Consider the following 17814-nt stretch of genomic DNA (forward strand, 5'->3'; position numbering starts at 1 on the left):
GGGGGGGGTACAAAAGGAAGTCTTGCCTTTCATTCTTTGCAATATATTTACATTATTGTGTAGTGAGTTCAGGTGCTGACATGAGTTATCTTCTCCCCCTCCTCCCACCAGACGGGGGTGGGCAACAGGAAAAATTCATAACTCAATAAACTTTCATTTGCAGTTTCAAGTGAAAGAAAAATTCAACAATAGCCGATAGTGCTAAAATTTGGCTGTAAGATATATTAACGGAAGTAGAAAAGGAGGAAAAAGAAGTTAAAGGAGTAACCATTGCGGAAATGTCATGATCAGAGAAAAATGCTAAATAAAAGTTTATTTTCCCTGCTCATGCTAGATTCAAAAATTTTCTGCTAAATGCTGAAAAAAAATGCTAGATCTAGCATAAAATATGCTAAGTTGGCAACCCTGTATAGAACATGTAACTTAGTGGCTATTTGGCCCCTCGTATCATTAATAATACTTGATTGGTAAAAGCAAATTACCTCCCTTTGTATCGTCTGACATATTTGTTTATTATATTTGCGAGTGCCCATTTTTCGTTTGTTTTATTTAGTATAAAATATTTAAAAAATGGATGAATCTTTCTAATTTTTTGCAGAAATCATTTATTTTGTTTATATATTCCATTTTCATAACTTTTTTTCAAAACTGCATTTCATTTTCTTGGAGAGGTGCCTTTCTAAAGGAGCTCCAGAAAGAACCGGATCGTGTGAAAAGGATATTTTTCAATGAAATTTTACAGAAACACCTTTCAAACGGCATTGATTACGATTATAGAGAAAATTGTTGGGAAATGTTTCCCTGAAAGTTATGAGAGAAAAATCGGATTTTGTGAATTTTCCGACAGTCTTCCCCCACCCCACCTCGGGTACAATTCAAGAAGAGTGGTCGCATACTCGCTTATCCGCGCTAGCTAGTCGTGACTAGTCGATCCTAAACAAAGTAAATATTTTTTTTTTTGTTGAATCTTCCCCATCTTACTCTTAAAACGTTTTACGTCCTTCCAGTGTGTATTTTGGTGTCACAACTATTTATGCGCACTCGCGCTAGGTAGTCGTAGGATCGACTAGTCACGACTCGCTAGTGCGAGTGCGCGCCGGGACCACTCTTCTTGAATAGTACCCCAACCCCGTTCGTTTGCGCCGCATGTTTCCCGCACAGCAAAACTGTGGAAGAAAGTGAAATGACAGTATAAAATTAATATTCTTACCTATCTCTGCGATTTGTAAAGTTCACCAGCATTCTGCATGAATGCTTGGAACAGATCTCCCTTGTCTGCATACCTCCACATATATTCACACAGATGGCTGGTGAGGTTTGCATGCCGCATGTGTGTCTCACTCATTTGGAGTTTGATTTGCCACCACAGACTTTCGATGGTGTTTGTGTGGGCTCCGGTGAGAGAATACACGAAGTTGTAGCTGTTATTAACAGTGAGATGCTGGAAACCGAAAGCTTCAAGACTGTCGTATGCTTTCTAGCAGTCACTTATCACTATTGTGCCAGGTTTAATGTGCTGCTGAATTATTGGTTCCACTGTGGCCCTATCCCGCTTGTTATTCGGCAAAACAAGAAAGGTTTGCCGGCTTTCACTACATATGCCTCCAAACACCCACTGTCCTTCGACAAATCTTCTATGGTGATATTTCGTTTTGCCGAATTTCGAGTGTAAGTCCTGGGCCGCCAATGGATTGGTCCGTATGCAATTTTGTCTCCACCGACCACTGACAGACTTCACGACAGTACGAAAACTAGAGGAAAAAAACGAAATTTTATATGTTGCTTTTCCTCTCAGTGTAAAAACAAAAATGAAAATTTTCTTTTTTCATAACACACGTGTTTTGTACCATATCACATGCTTCCACCACAAAAGGTGAACACTGAATAAGTAATATATTTGTACATGAAAATGTTTTATAGTAATTCAATACTAACTGTTTTTCCATCTAATAACACGTGCTTGAAATATCAACGATGGCCACTATACGGTAATCTGTTATAGATAATATAATTAATTGAAAAACTTGTGCGGTGGTTATAAGACTTAAGCAAGCAGCATGACGTCATAGTTGTGTCTAAGTGACACTCTCTCTCTCTCTCTCACACACACACAAGCACTCATACATACAACAAAGACATATGCCAATTTATTTATGTATGTATGTATACATTACAACACATCTCTTCACTCTCACTCTCTCTCTCTCATACACACACACACGTCCATTTCATCTGATGCCTGATACTGCATGTATATGTATCTGTGTGCGTGCGTACGGTGTTTCACAATCGCCAGAAAAAAGCAGATGAATTTTCTTTCTTGATGCTCCTGGTGGCACAGCTAAAACATTTGTAACATTGCTTCTCTTCAAGATAAGGTAACAAAAGGGAATTGCAGTTGTTGTACCATTATCTGGTTTTGCTGCCCAGGAGGACAAACAGCTCGTTCTGTCTTTAAATTACCACTAAACCTGGTCACAAATGACAGCCCAGTTTGTAACATAAACAAAGATTCAGGTTCACTCGAAGTGTTGTGCCAATGTCACCTTATCATTTGGGATGAATGCACCATATCGCATAGAGGTGCAATGGAAGCTCTGAGTAAGACCCTACAGGACATCAGAGGCAACAATAAATCTATGGGAGGAGTTACATTAGTTTTATCAGGAGACTTCAGACAGATATTACCAGTCATTTCAAAACAAACAAGATCTGATGAAATAAAAGCAAGCAGTAAGTCTTCACACCTATAGAATAAAGTACTGAAATTCTCCTTCAATACTAATGTGCGACCTTTATTACATGGGGACCAATGTGCAAAACAGTTTTCAACCTGGCTCCTCCATTTAGGAAATAGGAAAGTACCAATTGATGGAATGGTGATATCAGTTTGGCTCATATTGCTATCATGGTGAATTCTTCAGCTGAATTGAAGAACAGGGTATTTCCAGACTTAAGTAACAATTATAATTCACATAAATGGTTGTATGAAAGGGTAATTCTTGCTCAAACATATGTGGTAGAATTTATCTCCTTTCATACAACATATTTTGCATTTTTCTTCCAGTATATAACGAAAAATTTCATTCCTAGGCTATGCTGGGTGCTTCTGCTAGTACACACACATACATATATATATATATATATATAAAACATATATGCATGTATGTGTGTGTGTGTAGCTACACACACACATATATATATATATGTATATATATACAGAGCAAAAAAATTCACGAGAAAATATTTGCGAAGATATCATCGACTATTATTATCTAGTGTAACAATTAAAAATAACAGAATCAATAATATAGGTGATTGCAGGCTGAAAAAAAAAAAAAAAAAAAACATTAAATTAGCTGAAGGATTAAAGTTAATCAAAGGACATAGTAAATATGTCTTCCTGCTGGAAATAACAGTCAAAACTCTTATTCCAGTAGGTAGACATGGAGTGCTTAGCAATATAGATAGAGGCAAGTGTCAGAGCATACACTTGCGGTTCATTCTTTTCTCTTGAAGTGTTTCTTCCAGCTCAGTACATTCCAAGGCTAAATTCTGCTGTAGTCAACATCGTCATGGTGGTGGCGGTGGTTGGATAAAATAAAATAAACAACTGACTCCTTGCTAGAATTTTAGGGGTTTTTTAACCCCCAGTATCACAAGGCAAAACTTACCCTATTTCCTTAACCCTTTGCTTGTCCAGAACATTTTCCTAGCTTTGTTCCTAAGTCTATACTGGTTTTCAGATTTTTTGTTGGCCCTTGTCTCATATGTTTCTGAGTACTATAAAGCTTTCTTTTCCTAAGTCCCAACTTACTCTGGTAATTGGAAAAAAAAGACAAAAATTGGGAATATGTATCATAAATGATACATGTATGCCTGAGAAATATGTCCTGTGTATCAGATGTGATAACAGAACAGGCAAATGGTTAACCTACCCAGATTGGACATAGATTTATAGCCAGTTTTGTTACTGTTTGTGTAACACTACTTTTATATGTTTCCTATTTGGAAATAGATAATAAATATATTTTACTTTCCAAGTAGGAATATATATTGATAAACACGTCACTTATAACTTACTCATAAATGTTATCATTTATACATAAATCCTGACTCCAGCTACATAAACGCCATAGTGAGAAATATATACTCTCAAACGCTAACTGACATTTTATGCATGCATGTATGTTGAAGATAAATAAATTTGTGTTCTTTTAACCGCTATGAAAAAATACAGAGTTTCATAATTGCAGAAATAAATTTCATTAACAAGTTGAAAAACGTGAAGAGAAAATAATTACTACATTAGTTTATGTACATTTAACATTTATAGTACAATTGGAAAGTAAAAGTCATTTTGTCGTATAGAATTACGACTTAAAATTCACACTAGCTAATCCTTCATACTAACTACTAGAGTTCACAACAATTCAAATAAGTCTTGTTGGATTTTTATCATAGACATGGCATAAAAAATAGCCAATATCAAAGGAGTGAGTGTCGTGGAATTTAGTAACGTCCTACAAACACTAATTTCCCAAAAATCAGGGTTTTTATAACCGCTCATATCTGAATTCTAAGAACCATATTTCATGAAAGATTTCTTTAACAAAAGTTTAGAATTCGTATATGAGCAGTAACTCTAACCAATGGGATTACCAACAATTATGCTTGTTTGGGCAAACAACCATTACGTCATATTGCTGCCTTTTCTGACTTGCTACAGTAGCTACAGATAGGTGCCTCAATTTTATTACCTCATAACTTTCTGAAAAAGAGAATTTTTAATCAAAAGTTTTTTTCTTAAGCAAATCTTTTCGAGGGTGTAACTTACGATTCTATTGATAAAAGTTTTTTAAAAAAGTCTTTCTGAAGAAATTTTGGCCCATTTTCACCCTATTTCTTCATAACTGTCTTTAAAATATATTTTAAATGATATTTTGTAGAAATATATTTTTGTGGGTGTATATTATGTAATGTAAAAGCTTATCTAACATAATAAATGCAAATGTCAGAGTGTCACATTTTTTCAACTTTATTCCTAGAGGCCATAGACCAACCTATACCATTTTGGAATCAGGCCACCTCCGTGAGTAAATTAGAAACATTCCAGGCTGAATTTGGACCCACAATCCTGAAATTTAGGATTCCTAAGTTTTCATTACTGAAATTGTTTTTGGCGATTTTTTTTACGTGATTTTCTGCAATGAATTTTTTTGTACGATAACAATTTTTACTAGCTGAACCCATGAAAACTTCATGGGAAACATTAAAAAATGTAAGCATTTACACATAGTGACTTCCTTTAATAACTATTGAATAAATATTGGCATCACCACAGACGTAGGCCCCACCGACTTTGTTGCCTCAGAAAATTCCAGTAAAATGGACACTTTTTTACAAAAGTTATGACAAATAATCGCACGGATACTGTTGATTGAGTGTATTTAAAGATTTTTTGGAAAAAAGTTTTGCGAGGGGTTGGGGAGAGGAGTTTTGGAAAATTCACACGACCTGACATTTTCCCCCTTAATAACTTTCAGGAAAATGGGCATTTTTAATGAATTTTTATACAAATACCTTTCAAATGGCACAGTAACAATTACTAAAATCAGTGGAAGGGGGTTTACATTTGCAGTTATGCCTAATTATGTATAAGCAGGACCCTGGGAAATTCTACGAAATACAAAAAAATGCAAGCATCTTTAAAAGTAACATCTAATTACAGTGTGGAAAAGTAAAATATCCAATATTGGCTGAGGACCCAGTATATACAATACGGTAGTTAATTATATTGCAGGAAAGTAAAAGTAACATCTGATATTTGATGTGGTTATGTATCTTTCTACACTGAAAATACTAATAAACATTTAAAGAATTAAAATGAATACCACCTTCCTTTCAGTCACTGCTCACTCCCTCATTCTCACTCACTTCAGCTTAACACTTTTTATGTCTCTTCTTCTTTCTACCTCTCCTTTCAGCTGTAGAAAAGTAACAGTAACATCGACAGCTTTTTGCTGAGAGAGAGCCAGAGGGAAAGAGAGTGTGTTAGATTGAAAGGCAGACTCACAGACTGGTAGAGAGTTACATAGAGAGGCAACATTTTACTTTGCAATTTCCATATTTTCAATGGCTTTAATATATATTGTCCAAAATGAAAAGTTTTCCAGTGTTTTCTCTATCAGAATGGTTTCTCTCTTTCACTATAATCTATCCCTCTTTGCACTCCCTTTTAAAAGTAAGCTTAAATATTAATGCAATCCGCTTGAAAAATATTGTTCAAATTTAATACATACTCAATGCATGAAGCGTTATTGTTGGGCCCAAGACTCCATCTAGAGCCCTCTGCAGGAGCTAGCTTAAAAGCCACCTGATACGGTAGCTTTGAAACTAGTAAACATATAAAACCAATGAATAATATTAAGAGTTAAGGAAACTGATGGTAACGAAGCTGAGGCATTTGAGAAGAATTATTCGAAAGTTGTCCATTATATTTTTTCTAAATTTTTATTGACATCACCATTGAAATTGTGTTGCTGTAAAATTACATTTAAAAAATATTCATTTTCCAGAGAGTTATGAGGGAACTGAGTTGGAGAGGTGAAGGCACCAATGTCTACATATGTCTCTTTGGGTTGTTGCTGGTAGTATTTAGCTGTAGGTTAGCGCTGAGCGAGCAAGCCTATCATCAAAACTTTTCCATCTGTAACCATTCCAAATACAATGGGTGGTCCTTCTTACTGTGATCGTATATTTTGAAGGAAATGAAAACAAAAACTAATCTACCGAATTTGGGAGAAAGGAACTAAAAGAAGCTCATCTTCACCAGAGCTCAATTCTCAGTCTCCTCCTCCTATACAGAATCATCATCCTCTAGGCCATTACAGAGGAATTTAATACTGGCTGCCCCTAGAAACTACTATATGCTGATGATTTCACTCTCTTGGCAGAATCTCTAACAGAATTGGAAAAGAAATCCCCAGTGTAGAAGTGTAGGAATCAAAGAGCCTGAAAGTTAACTTAGCAAAGACCAAAGTTCTAGTAAGCAAGAAAATGGACAAGGCTTTACCACATTCAGGTAAATGGCCATGCTTGGCATGTAGCAAAGGTGTAGGCAGAAATTCCATACAGTGTACTCAGTGCAAGTTATGGACCCACAAGCAGTAGAATCACAGAAAGGTTAACAGAGAAAGGAGTGTTCATATGGGGAGACATGGGTGATTAATTGTATTCAAATGCTCTGGAAGCTCTCTAGAGGTTGTAGATAATTTCTGTTTCCTAGGTGACCTAATCAGCAGTGAAGGAGGATGTTCCAAAAGTGTAATTGCTAGAATAAGAAGAGGATGGAAAAAAATTCAGAGAGTTTTTTTTACCTCTGTTGGCAACCAAAGGTCTCTCTATCTCTGAATGAAAGGAAGATTGTCTGATGTTGTGTACAACAAACAATAATAGTAAGATGTGGGCCCTAAATGCAGAGGACATGAGAGGAACGAAGTTAGTATAGTCATTGGATGTGCAATGTTAGTGCGCATGCACAACAAAGTGCTAGTGTATTAAGAGAAGAGTTCGGCTTAAGGGGAATCAGATGTAATGTGCAAGAGAGAAGAGTGTGATGTGTATGGATGAGGACAGCTGAATAAGGAAGTACTGACCACTTCAAGGGGGATGAAACTGATGGCAAAGTGAGACCCAGGAAGACAGGATGAAGTAATGAAGGTCAATCTCAAAATGCTGAGCATTATAGAGGTGAGAAAGGACCAAGATAACTGGTACTTTGCTGTGCTAACACCCATCCACCACAGTAGAAATGACATCCTAAAACTACCTCTTGGTAATGCTTGTACATGTGAGCCCCAGCCCTACCTCCACCTTGTCAAGCATTTCCCCCATACCTCATCACTTTTCTCATACTACTCATCTACCCTAACTACCTGGGAGCAAATTAGGCACATACTACACTACCCTCACACCCTCAATTTTTGGTTATTGTCCTCCCCCAACCCCAGAAACAATTCCATTTTTCATTATCTTTCCTGCCCATTATTTCATCTTTTCTGTCCCTTCAGCCAGGGCTCTCACCCATCTGCTATACTCCAGCTTTAACACCTCCCTTACCTATCCCCCTCAATACCCTCACATGCCTACCACAGTCCCCACCAAGTCACTCGTCTCTTTCACCATCACTTGTTCCAGTCTAATCCCCCCCCCACTATTCCCCATACTCACTCACCCTCACCAAACATCTGTACCTTGAAAGTATGTCCCAGCACATCTCCCTCACCATTTCTCTCTATCTGTCTATACATTTACCTATCGATGTATCTATTTTTGTCTCCCACTCTTTTACAAATGGGGTAGCCATATATCTCCTCTACACCAACACAACTGTCTTTATCCCTCAATTATACTTTAACTTCTTTTCAACTGGCACAAAGCCATCTCTTCAATGTTACTGCCCCTTCCAGCTGAGGAATCTTTGTCTCGCAAGTTACTTGGTGACTGCTACAATGCTGGTGCTATGTAAAAATCACCCGCTACTCTCTGTAAAGCAGTTGACATCAGGAAGGGCATCCAGCTATGAAAACCATGCCACAGCAGACAACAGAGCTTGGTGCAGCCCCTAGGCTGCCTAGCTCTGGCCAACCTGTCTAGGCCATACAGGTATGGAAAGCAGAAATTAAATGATGATGAGTGTGGTGGTGGTGGTGTGTATGTGTGTCCCCCTTGTCTTGACATTGCACAGTGGTTGTTAACGAGTGTCATTCATTTCCAGTTTTCTGTGGAAAACCTGGTCAGACCAAGAGGAAATATTGATTTCAAATTTTGGCACATGGCTAGCAACTCTAGGCAAAGGGTTAAGTCAATTATATTGACATTCCTCTACCTCCAGCCCAGTGCTCAACTTATTCTACAGACCCTGAAATAATGAAAGGCAAAGTCAACCTCTGCAGAATTTGAACTCAGCACACAGGCACAAACAAAATGCCACAATGGAAAATATTACCTTGCTTGGAGACAGGGGTAGGTTCGCAACAGGAAGAGCTTCCAGCTGTAGAAAATTTTCCTCAATGATGTCCACTGGACCCACGCAAACATGTAAAAGTGAATACTAAAATGATTGTGCCGGTGAGTGGACAGCATGGACAGGGCTTCAGAGCTGTTTGCCCTGGGGACAAAATATTTAGCAGTGTAAAATTTCAAAACAATGATTAAAAAGATCACTCTGCTATATAAACCTGACAATCCAAGTCAGACTGTAGCCATGGCTGATGTTGGTGTCAGGTCAAGGGAACCCATGCTGGGTGGCACGTAAAAAACACCCACTACACTCTCGGAATGGTTGGTGTTAGGAAGGGCATCCAGCCGTAGAAACCTTGCTAAATCAGATTGGAATTTGGTCCAGCTCCCCAACTTACTAGTTTTCAGCCAAACTGTCCAACCCATGCCAGCATGGAAAACATGTTAAATGATGATGATGATGATGATGATGACCAACAAGCAAAAGAAAAAAAAAAAAAGATTAATTCCATAAAGAAACATTCAGTTATACCAATTATTAGATTTTATTTCCCTACAAGCTGAATTTTTGATACAGAATCACACATCATGATGAACACTGATATGTCTATTTAGATGACACTTGACAGCAAATGATTTACCACACACATCACAGTGGAATGGCTTCTCTCCTGTATGTATACGTTTATGAGATGTGACCTGACCAGCTCGACAGAATGATTTACCACAGATATCACAGTGATATGGTTTCTCTCCTGTATGGAGACGTTTATGAGTAGCTAAGCTACCCCACTCAGAGAATGATTTACCACAGATATCACAGTGATGTGGCTTCTCTCCTGTATGAATGTGTTTATGTCTAGTTAAGGCACTATTTATAGAGAATGATTTACCACAGATATCACAGTGATATGGCTTCTCTCCTGTATGAATACGTGTGTGAGTAGTTAAATGACTATTTAGAGAGAATGATTTACCACAGATATCACAGTGATATGGCTTCTCTCCTGTATGAATACGTCTGTGAGTAGTTAACTGACTACTTTCAGAGAATGAATTACCACAAATATCACAGTTATGTGGTTTCTCTCCTGTATGAATATGTCTGTGTACAGTTAATTTACTATTCGTAGAGAATGATTTACCACAGATATCACAGTTATATGGTTTCTCTCCTGTATGAATGCGTTTGTGAATAGTTAAGCTACTACTTTGAGAGAATGATTTACCACAGATATCACAGTGGTATGGCTTCTCTCCTGTATGAATACGTGTGTGAATAGTTAAATTACTACTTAGAGAGAATGATTTACCACAGATAGCACAGTGATATGGCTTCTCTCCTGTATGAATACATTTGTGTACAGCTAACATACCATTCCGAGAGAATGATTTACCACAGATATCACATTGATATGGTTTCTCTCCTGTATGAATACGTCTGTGAGTAGTTAACTGACTACTTTCAGAGAATGATTTACCACAAACATCACAGTTATGTGGTTTCTCTCCTGTATGAATATATCTGTGTACAGTTAATTTACTATTCGTACAGAATGATTTACCACAGATATCACAGTTATATGGCTTCTCTCCTGTATGAATGCGTCTGTGACTAGTTAAGTGACTACTTTCAGAGAATGATTTACCACAAATATCACAGTGATATGGCTTCTCTCCAGTATGAATACGTCTGTGACTAGTTAATTGACTACTTCCAGAGAATGATTTATCACAAATATCACAGTGATATGGCTTCTCTCCAGTATGAATACGTCTGTGACTACTTAATTGACTACTTCCAGAGAATGATTTACCACAGATATCACAGTGATATGGCTTCTCTCCTGTATGAATACGTCTGTGAGTAGTTAACTGACTACTTTCAGAGAATGAATTACCACAAATATCACAGTTATGTGGTTTCTCTCCTGTATGAATACGTCTGTGTACAGTTAATTGACTATATGTACAGAATGATTTACCGCAGATAACACAGTGATATGGCTTTTCTCCTGTATGAGTACGTCTGTGAGTAGTTAATTGACTACTTACAGAGAATGTTTTACCACAGATATCACAGTTATGTGGCATCTCTCCTGTATGAACACGTCTGTGAGTTGCTAAGTTACTTTTATGAGAGAATGACCTTTTACAAATATCACAGATATAATATTTTCCCTTTCACTTTCTTAATATAATTGGGGAAATTTATTCTTTGCCACTGTGTATTATATTGGACCTTGTTTTCATGTATTTCATTTTCCATTATTCTTTATCTCTTTCTCTACAATATAGAGATTTCTTTGCTTCTGCTATATTTCCATCAACTGTAATCTTGATTAATATTTGAATATACTGCAAACTCCTTTGTAATCCAATTTTAATTTGAATATGAAATCATCTTGTACACATTCTAGACAGAGAAGCCAGGAAATTCTGCTGTTAACCTCAACTATTTGATGGTAATGTTTTCCATAGAGTCTTTCTGTCTTTAAAGGATGATAAATATTGATGGATCTCAGGTAAATAATTCTTTTATGGCAACATCATCTATATTCTGAAATAAAAAGAAAACAAATATAAAATATAGGGGATATCTATATAAAAACTAGACATTTTACTACATTTCTCTTAACTTTTATTTGTTTCAGATTTTTGGCATAAACTTAAAAGTAGCATTTCAATTTAACAACCTGAAAAGGGTGAAAGACAAACCTAATCTCCAATGAGGTGTGCAAAGAGAGAGAAAAAATGCTGTCAAGCATTTTATCTGATGGACTAAGGATTCCAACTGCTCCCCACCTTAAGAATAATGAAAAATCCTTTCTAATATAGGCACAAGGCCTGAAAATCAGGGGATGGGGATAGTTAATTATATTGACCCCAGTACTTAGCTGGTACTTATTTTTATAGATCTCAAAAGGATGAAAGGCTTAAGCACCCCTTTAAAACCCTTCATAACTAATTTTCTTTTTTTTTTTGTAATTTTCAGAAAACTTTTGTGAATTTGTGTTCTACACACGGGAATTCGTGTGATTATAACAAAAAACAGTTTCTTTTAAATTCGACTTTTTTAATTTTGGAAATCTTTTGAAATCCAAGTTCGCAATGTTAAAAATATTCACACATATGCACGGCCTATTATGGATTCTGGACCCATGATTAGTTACATGTACCTCATGTAACTAATCATAACGCTTGTTGGCATTTTCAGAATTATTTAATGAATTTGTGCTCTACACACTGGACCTCGTACAAATGTGCAAAATAAATATTTTTCAATTAAAATTTTCTCATTCCTCATCCTACCCAATAATCCTTATGGATACTCAAATTAGACTTAACCCACATCAATCACATAGGCATTGGAGAGTCTGAGATAATTGCTGGGATTTATCCATAGGGATTTAAAAAAGGGTATATTCCTTTATTCTCTTACTTATTTCAGGCGTTTGATTGCGGCCATGCTGGAGCACCACCTTTAGTCGAACAAAGTGATTTTAGGACTTATTCTTTGTAAGCCTAGTACTTATTCTATCGGTCTCGTTTGCTGAAGTGCAAAGTTACAAGGACACAAACACAGCAACATTGGTTATCAAGCTATGGGGGGAGGGAGGACAATGACAGACATTCAAATATATACATATATATATATATTTATATACACACATACGATGGGCTTCTTTCAGTTGCCGTCAAGCAAATCCACTCACAAAATTTTGGATGGTCTGAGGCTATAGGAGAAGACACTTGCCCAAGGTGTCATGCAGTGAGACTGAACCCGGAACTTTGTGGTTGGAAAGCAAGCTTCTTATCACACAGCCACTATAAGTAAAAGATTATATATATACAAAAGAGAGATTCTGTCCGTTTGCTTGTCCACCAAAATGAAAGTAAATGGTTCAAGAGAAGCTATTAGGGGTTTTCTATATCTCCTATTATGCTATTGCCTATTTCATCTCAACAAAAATTATGCAAAGGTACAACACTGAGCACAAACCTATAAGGAACTGCACCGAGGTAAATATGCTCACTGATTGTGGTAAAGGTGACATCATCTTCATTCCTTGCATACCAGTTATACCATCTAATGTCCCATTCAAATTTAATCCCTTACATAAGCATTAATAAAATTCAGGGCCAAACACTGAAAGTTGCTGGGTTGCAACTTGAAGAACAAACAGAAGTTCGTATATGAAACCCATCTCTTTTCTACTTCAAATTATTACGTTTCTCTCTAATATAGTACAGACATACAGGACAAGTAAACCTAAATCTGTAACTGTCGTCTCACCCTGGTTCAGATTCAAAACTGAATCTTTCACTTCTTGAGTATACAGCTTATTCAAATGAGTCTTCCTCTTCACCTTTGGCCTTCTCAGTGCCATCACACAGTCACCTGGATTCCATAAAGCTATTATTCTATATAATATACCAATTTTTCTAGCTTCTCGGCCCAAGAAACAGTAACAGTAATTACCTGATCAATGATGGGTATTACTGTTAGTTTATAATAATAGCATACTTTTCTGTTAGTAAATTATTTTTCTCACACAATACAGACACACTCGCTTGGTGCAGTGAGGGGTTTGTAAGAATTTGAATTACAAAACGTTTTTTTTTTTTTCAGCACCCAGCAATGGACCATCCTCTGCACATCATCATTGCCCTGTATGTATTTATGGGGACAAAGTATTGAAAAACATCAATGCATGTCAGAGCGATAGAAAATGAGGAAGGTACAGTGCGGGCGTAGGATGTGCTAAAAACTGCAGCTAAATCTCTATTAAATCACACACCTTTTCATCTGAAAATGATTTTGAAATTATAAACAGAAACAAAGGGTGGAATTGGACTGTCTGCATTTTGAAACTATGATTTTAAAAACTTCCGAGAAAGAGTGGAAACTTAAGGATTTAGTAGGGATGAGATGAAAAAATGTTTTAAAATTTTCTTTTGCATAATCGTACGAATTCCCGTATGTATAATAACAAATTCACAAAAATTTTCTGAAAATTGCGAAAAAATATATAAGTTATGAGGAGATATATGAAGTGCTTAAACCAGAATTTCACCGCCATTTTCCCTCAGTGTCTAATTCCAATGTCCACCAAAAATTGGTTCGTAAAATTTCAAATTAAAAAAAAAAAAAAAAAGATATACCCTGAGGCCTTTTACTAGAACACAAACAGAAACACATAAAACATCCGTTCATTTTCACATTTAGAGAGCGAGATGGCTTGGGTGATTTTTGGTCAGAGTTTTTCATAAAGAAATTTGAAATTAAAATTTGAATTTGTTTATATTTTCTATATTCTTAATCACTGTATTTTCCCACGTAGATTTAAGGGGGAAAAAATTCGAAAAAAAAGTTTTTCTAAAATTTTAAAAAAGAAAGTTTACAAAAAAAGGACCAAACAAACAGATGTCGTAGAAAAAGGAGACGACCTATACCAATGTAGATGTTGTTTCTTTTAATAATACTTACATATTAATATAGAGCCAATGATGAAGATGTCACAAAATATTCAAGTAGTCACAACTCAGACTGGACCATCACAGCGACAACACATTTTCTATATTTTACAACAAACCTTCGTTTAGATTTTTCACATCGACATAATGAAGAAAGCTGTAGTATTATCTTTTCATAGTTAATTAGCAATCATCTCTAATTAACTGGATCACTTAAATGTCAGTTGTAAACTAGATCTGTCCTAGAAATTAAAGATGCTTATTACACAATAGAATACTCTTGGAACATTTAATTATTTCTCTGCTTTCAACATAAGTCTTTAAATATGTCCTGGTTTCGTTGATATATATTTTATCTTCTAAAAGGTGGAAATGTAAGAACTCGCGCGCTTTATTATTGTCTACATGGTTAAAAACGGTGTTAAAACATCTATGTCCCTCACATTGGTATGTTCCGTGTGTTTCAATTACTTTCCTCGTTTTTAGAATAATTTTAGGGTTTGAGAATGAAAATAAATCAATATTAGATTAATGACGAAATTCTGCTGTCATTATTGTGTAGAAACATTTCTATGTAACGTGGTGAAGGTTATTACTTTGAATTATATTTTTATGAGTTTCATTTTTCTCTCTTTTACGCTTTTACTTGTTTCAGTCATTTGACTGTGGCCATGCTGGAGCACCGCCTTTAGTCGAGCAAATTGACCGCAGGACTTATCCTTCGTAAGCCTAGTACTTATTCTATCGGGTAGTTTTGCCGAACCGCTATGTTACGGGGACGTAAGCACACAAGCATCGGTTGTCAAGCGATATTGTGGGGATGAACACAGACACACAAACATATATATATATATACATACATACGACGGGCTTCCTTCAGTTTCCGTCTACCAAATCCACTCACAAGGCTTTGGTCGACCCGAGGCTATTGTAGATGACATTTGCCCAAGGTGCCACGCAGTGGGACTGAACCCGGAACCATGCGGTTCGTAAGCAAGCTACTGACCAGATAGCCACTCCTACACCTATATATTGTAGATAAAACGAATGTTTTTTTTTAGGGTAACATTGTAATATATTCCAAACATGGTAATCTTCCAGTTTAAGGAGGTAAAAAAAAAGGAAATAAAAATACAAGGGAAATAACTTAACGTCTTACTAGTATTAACCGTACTACTCTGAAATGTGTTTTTTTTTTCTTGACTGTTTATAAATAAATCACACATGTGATTGAAGTTAACTGTTTATATATAAATCACACACGTGATTGAATATCATTGTACCGGCTGCACAACAACTTATGGTAATCTTCCAATATAGGGCAATAACGGTCAAACTAAATCGTTTGACCCGAGCTCAAAAATAAAAAAAATTAGTATAATAGGTGTAAAACAACTTGCTGCGAATGAATATGAAGAAAAAAATGCGCGCTCGCGAACGGGTGGGTGGGGGAGAGTACGATAATACTAGTAAGATGTTAAGTTATTTCCCTTGTATTTTTATTTACTTTTTTACCTCTCAAAACTGGAAGATTACCTCAAAACATTATACTTCAGCAAATAAAAAAGCGTAATGTTTAATAATGGTACTCGTTAAATCAATTTTATGATCTTATATTTTACGTTTCGCTTCAGTTATTTTAACGATGTCTACATTTGTAATTTCTCCATTCATTCTCAGTCTGTTATCAGTGTCACGTCCAAATTGTTCAGGGATTCCACTGACTCGGAAAGTCCAAAGAATGTTTCGTCATCTTCATTCGATGAGTTCAGTCGTTAGGTAAACATTTCGGTAAATTTTGATACTTTCACTAAGGAAAAAAGATATTTCTCTCTCCCTGTTTTTCTGCACAGGATCATACTTCCAAACGGAAATGTTGATCTGCTTTTTATAAAAATCTGAAGTTAAATCGTTATATGTGATATAAAATAAATTACAGATTTGGTGAACATTAGTCATTTGAACCCCTATGTTGTTGTTGGTCAGATATCGATATTAATTCAACTCTCCATCGCTTAGTTTGTAATCGGTGTTTAAACAAATTTAAACAATATCCATACAAATAAGAAGGCACGAATATTATTGCAATCTAACTTTCGCAATACCTGTTTTTGTTTTCTTTTTTTCTTGAAGAAATTTTCATGTGTACCTTTTCGTAATAACTATAAGCCACTCGTGGTCAGCATTTAGAAGTCAAAGTAGGCGTGATGCGAGAATGGTTGGTTGACACTTGGTCTATGTTAAGAATATCCACGAGAATAAATGTTTAGTAACTTTTGAGGGTGAAAGACCGGCAAGTTTTTTTTAATTCATTTTTCTATTAATCTACGTTCATTGGAGGAAACTACAAGTTTGCATCAGATGTCTACACAATAATACATTGTGGTTTAGAGAATGAACTGGATGGGTTATTTTTTAGGTACTTTTTGGTTATCTCACCCCCATATAAAAATTAGGTTATTTTCCTACTAAAAAGTTGATTCTATGTGGCGGCAAGAGATTGGATTAAAAGGGTCAGCTCCTTTTGATTCAATATATCAACACATTGTAGGCTTTTGGCCCCCTAAATAGGCATGATATGATTTGTTATAAAAATGTTATTAGATTCAATAAGATGTTTAATTTTTTCAGTTATCCTGTTTATTAATTTTATCTTGTTTTCTTTGTTTTATTGGGGTTTAAACAATTTTTTTTTAGTTGGGGGAGATAACCGAATTTTTTTAATGGGGGTGAGATAACCAAAAAGTACCGAAATACGATGTCACTACTGTTCATATCATCTGCGGTGAATATTTTTAAAGGATAATATTAACAGCAGTAAACATAGCAGGTTCAAAAGTTCTAATAGCATTATATGGCCATAAAATTTAAAGTTAGTACAAGGCGTAAGAATTCAGAAACAGCATCGACCTGTTTTGAGATATGAGCTAAATTCAACAGCTAGAAAGCACCAAATAACAGAAAAACAACGGTAGGCGAGGAAACAGATAAAGAATTAAGACATAAAAAAGCATACCTTTAAAGAACATGTTACTACAGTTAATATTGTCATTTAAAAGTGAGAGACTGTGCGTGGCATTCCATTAAATAACAAGTTAAATCACATAATATATATAAGCACAAACAAACAGAAAACAGACACAGAAGGTTGCCAAATCATCATCATTTATCAACGAAAGTATCTATGCAATTTTGCGCCTTCAACGATAATATTGTTCCCCTTCTTTATACATATATATACATACACACACACACACATACATACATACATATATATATATATATATATATATATATATATATATGTATATT

The 17814-nt window shown here is 35.7% G+C and overlaps 2 protein-coding genes and 1 long non-coding RNA gene across 3 annotated transcripts in view; 1 reads left to right on the top strand and 2 right to left on the bottom strand.

Annotated features, from left to right (window-relative positions):
• Positions 1-1335, bottom strand: part of LOC128251056 (zinc finger protein 271-like) — a 12593-nt gene extending 11258 nt beyond the window's left edge. The window contains exon 1 of the mRNA XM_052977379.1: positions 1211-1335. The gene's annotated coding sequence lies outside the window, so the exon portion shown is untranslated. The remainder of the gene's footprint in view (positions 1-1210) is intronic.
• A 759-nt stretch (positions 1336-2094) lies between these two features.
• LOC128251057 (uncharacterized) lies at positions 2095-5891 on the top strand. The gene is made up of 2 exons (XR_008266948.1): positions 2095-2941; positions 5049-5891. It is a non-coding gene; the product is annotated as an uncharacterized LOC128251057 (long non-coding RNA).
• Positions 5892-9545: 3654 nt separating this feature from the next.
• On the bottom strand, positions 9546-16114 carry LOC106868858 (zinc finger protein 271). The gene is made up of 2 exons (XM_014914301.2): positions 14516-16114; positions 9546-11584 (listed from the first exon to the last, which is right to left on the bottom strand). Exon 2 carries the CDS (start codon positions 11116-11118, stop codon positions 9604-9606), a length of 1515 nt encoding a protein of 504 aa, XP_014769787.1. The 5' UTR covers positions 11119-11584; positions 14516-16114; the 3' UTR covers positions 9546-9603.
• Positions 16115-17814: the final 1700 nt, after the last annotated feature.

This window comes from Octopus bimaculoides, chromosome 28 (assembly GCF_001194135.2).
Source record: "Octopus bimaculoides isolate UCB-OBI-ISO-001 chromosome 28, ASM119413v2, whole genome shotgun sequence".
In the NCBI taxonomy this organism is placed as follows: Eukaryota; Metazoa; Mollusca; class Cephalopoda; order Octopoda; family Octopodidae; genus Octopus; species Octopus bimaculoides.

Coding starts and splice junctions, on each gene's coding strand:
- LOC106868858 (XM_014914301.2), bottom strand. CDS start 11,118: ATGCCACATAACTGTGATATCTGTGGTAAAACATTCTCTGTAAGTAGT.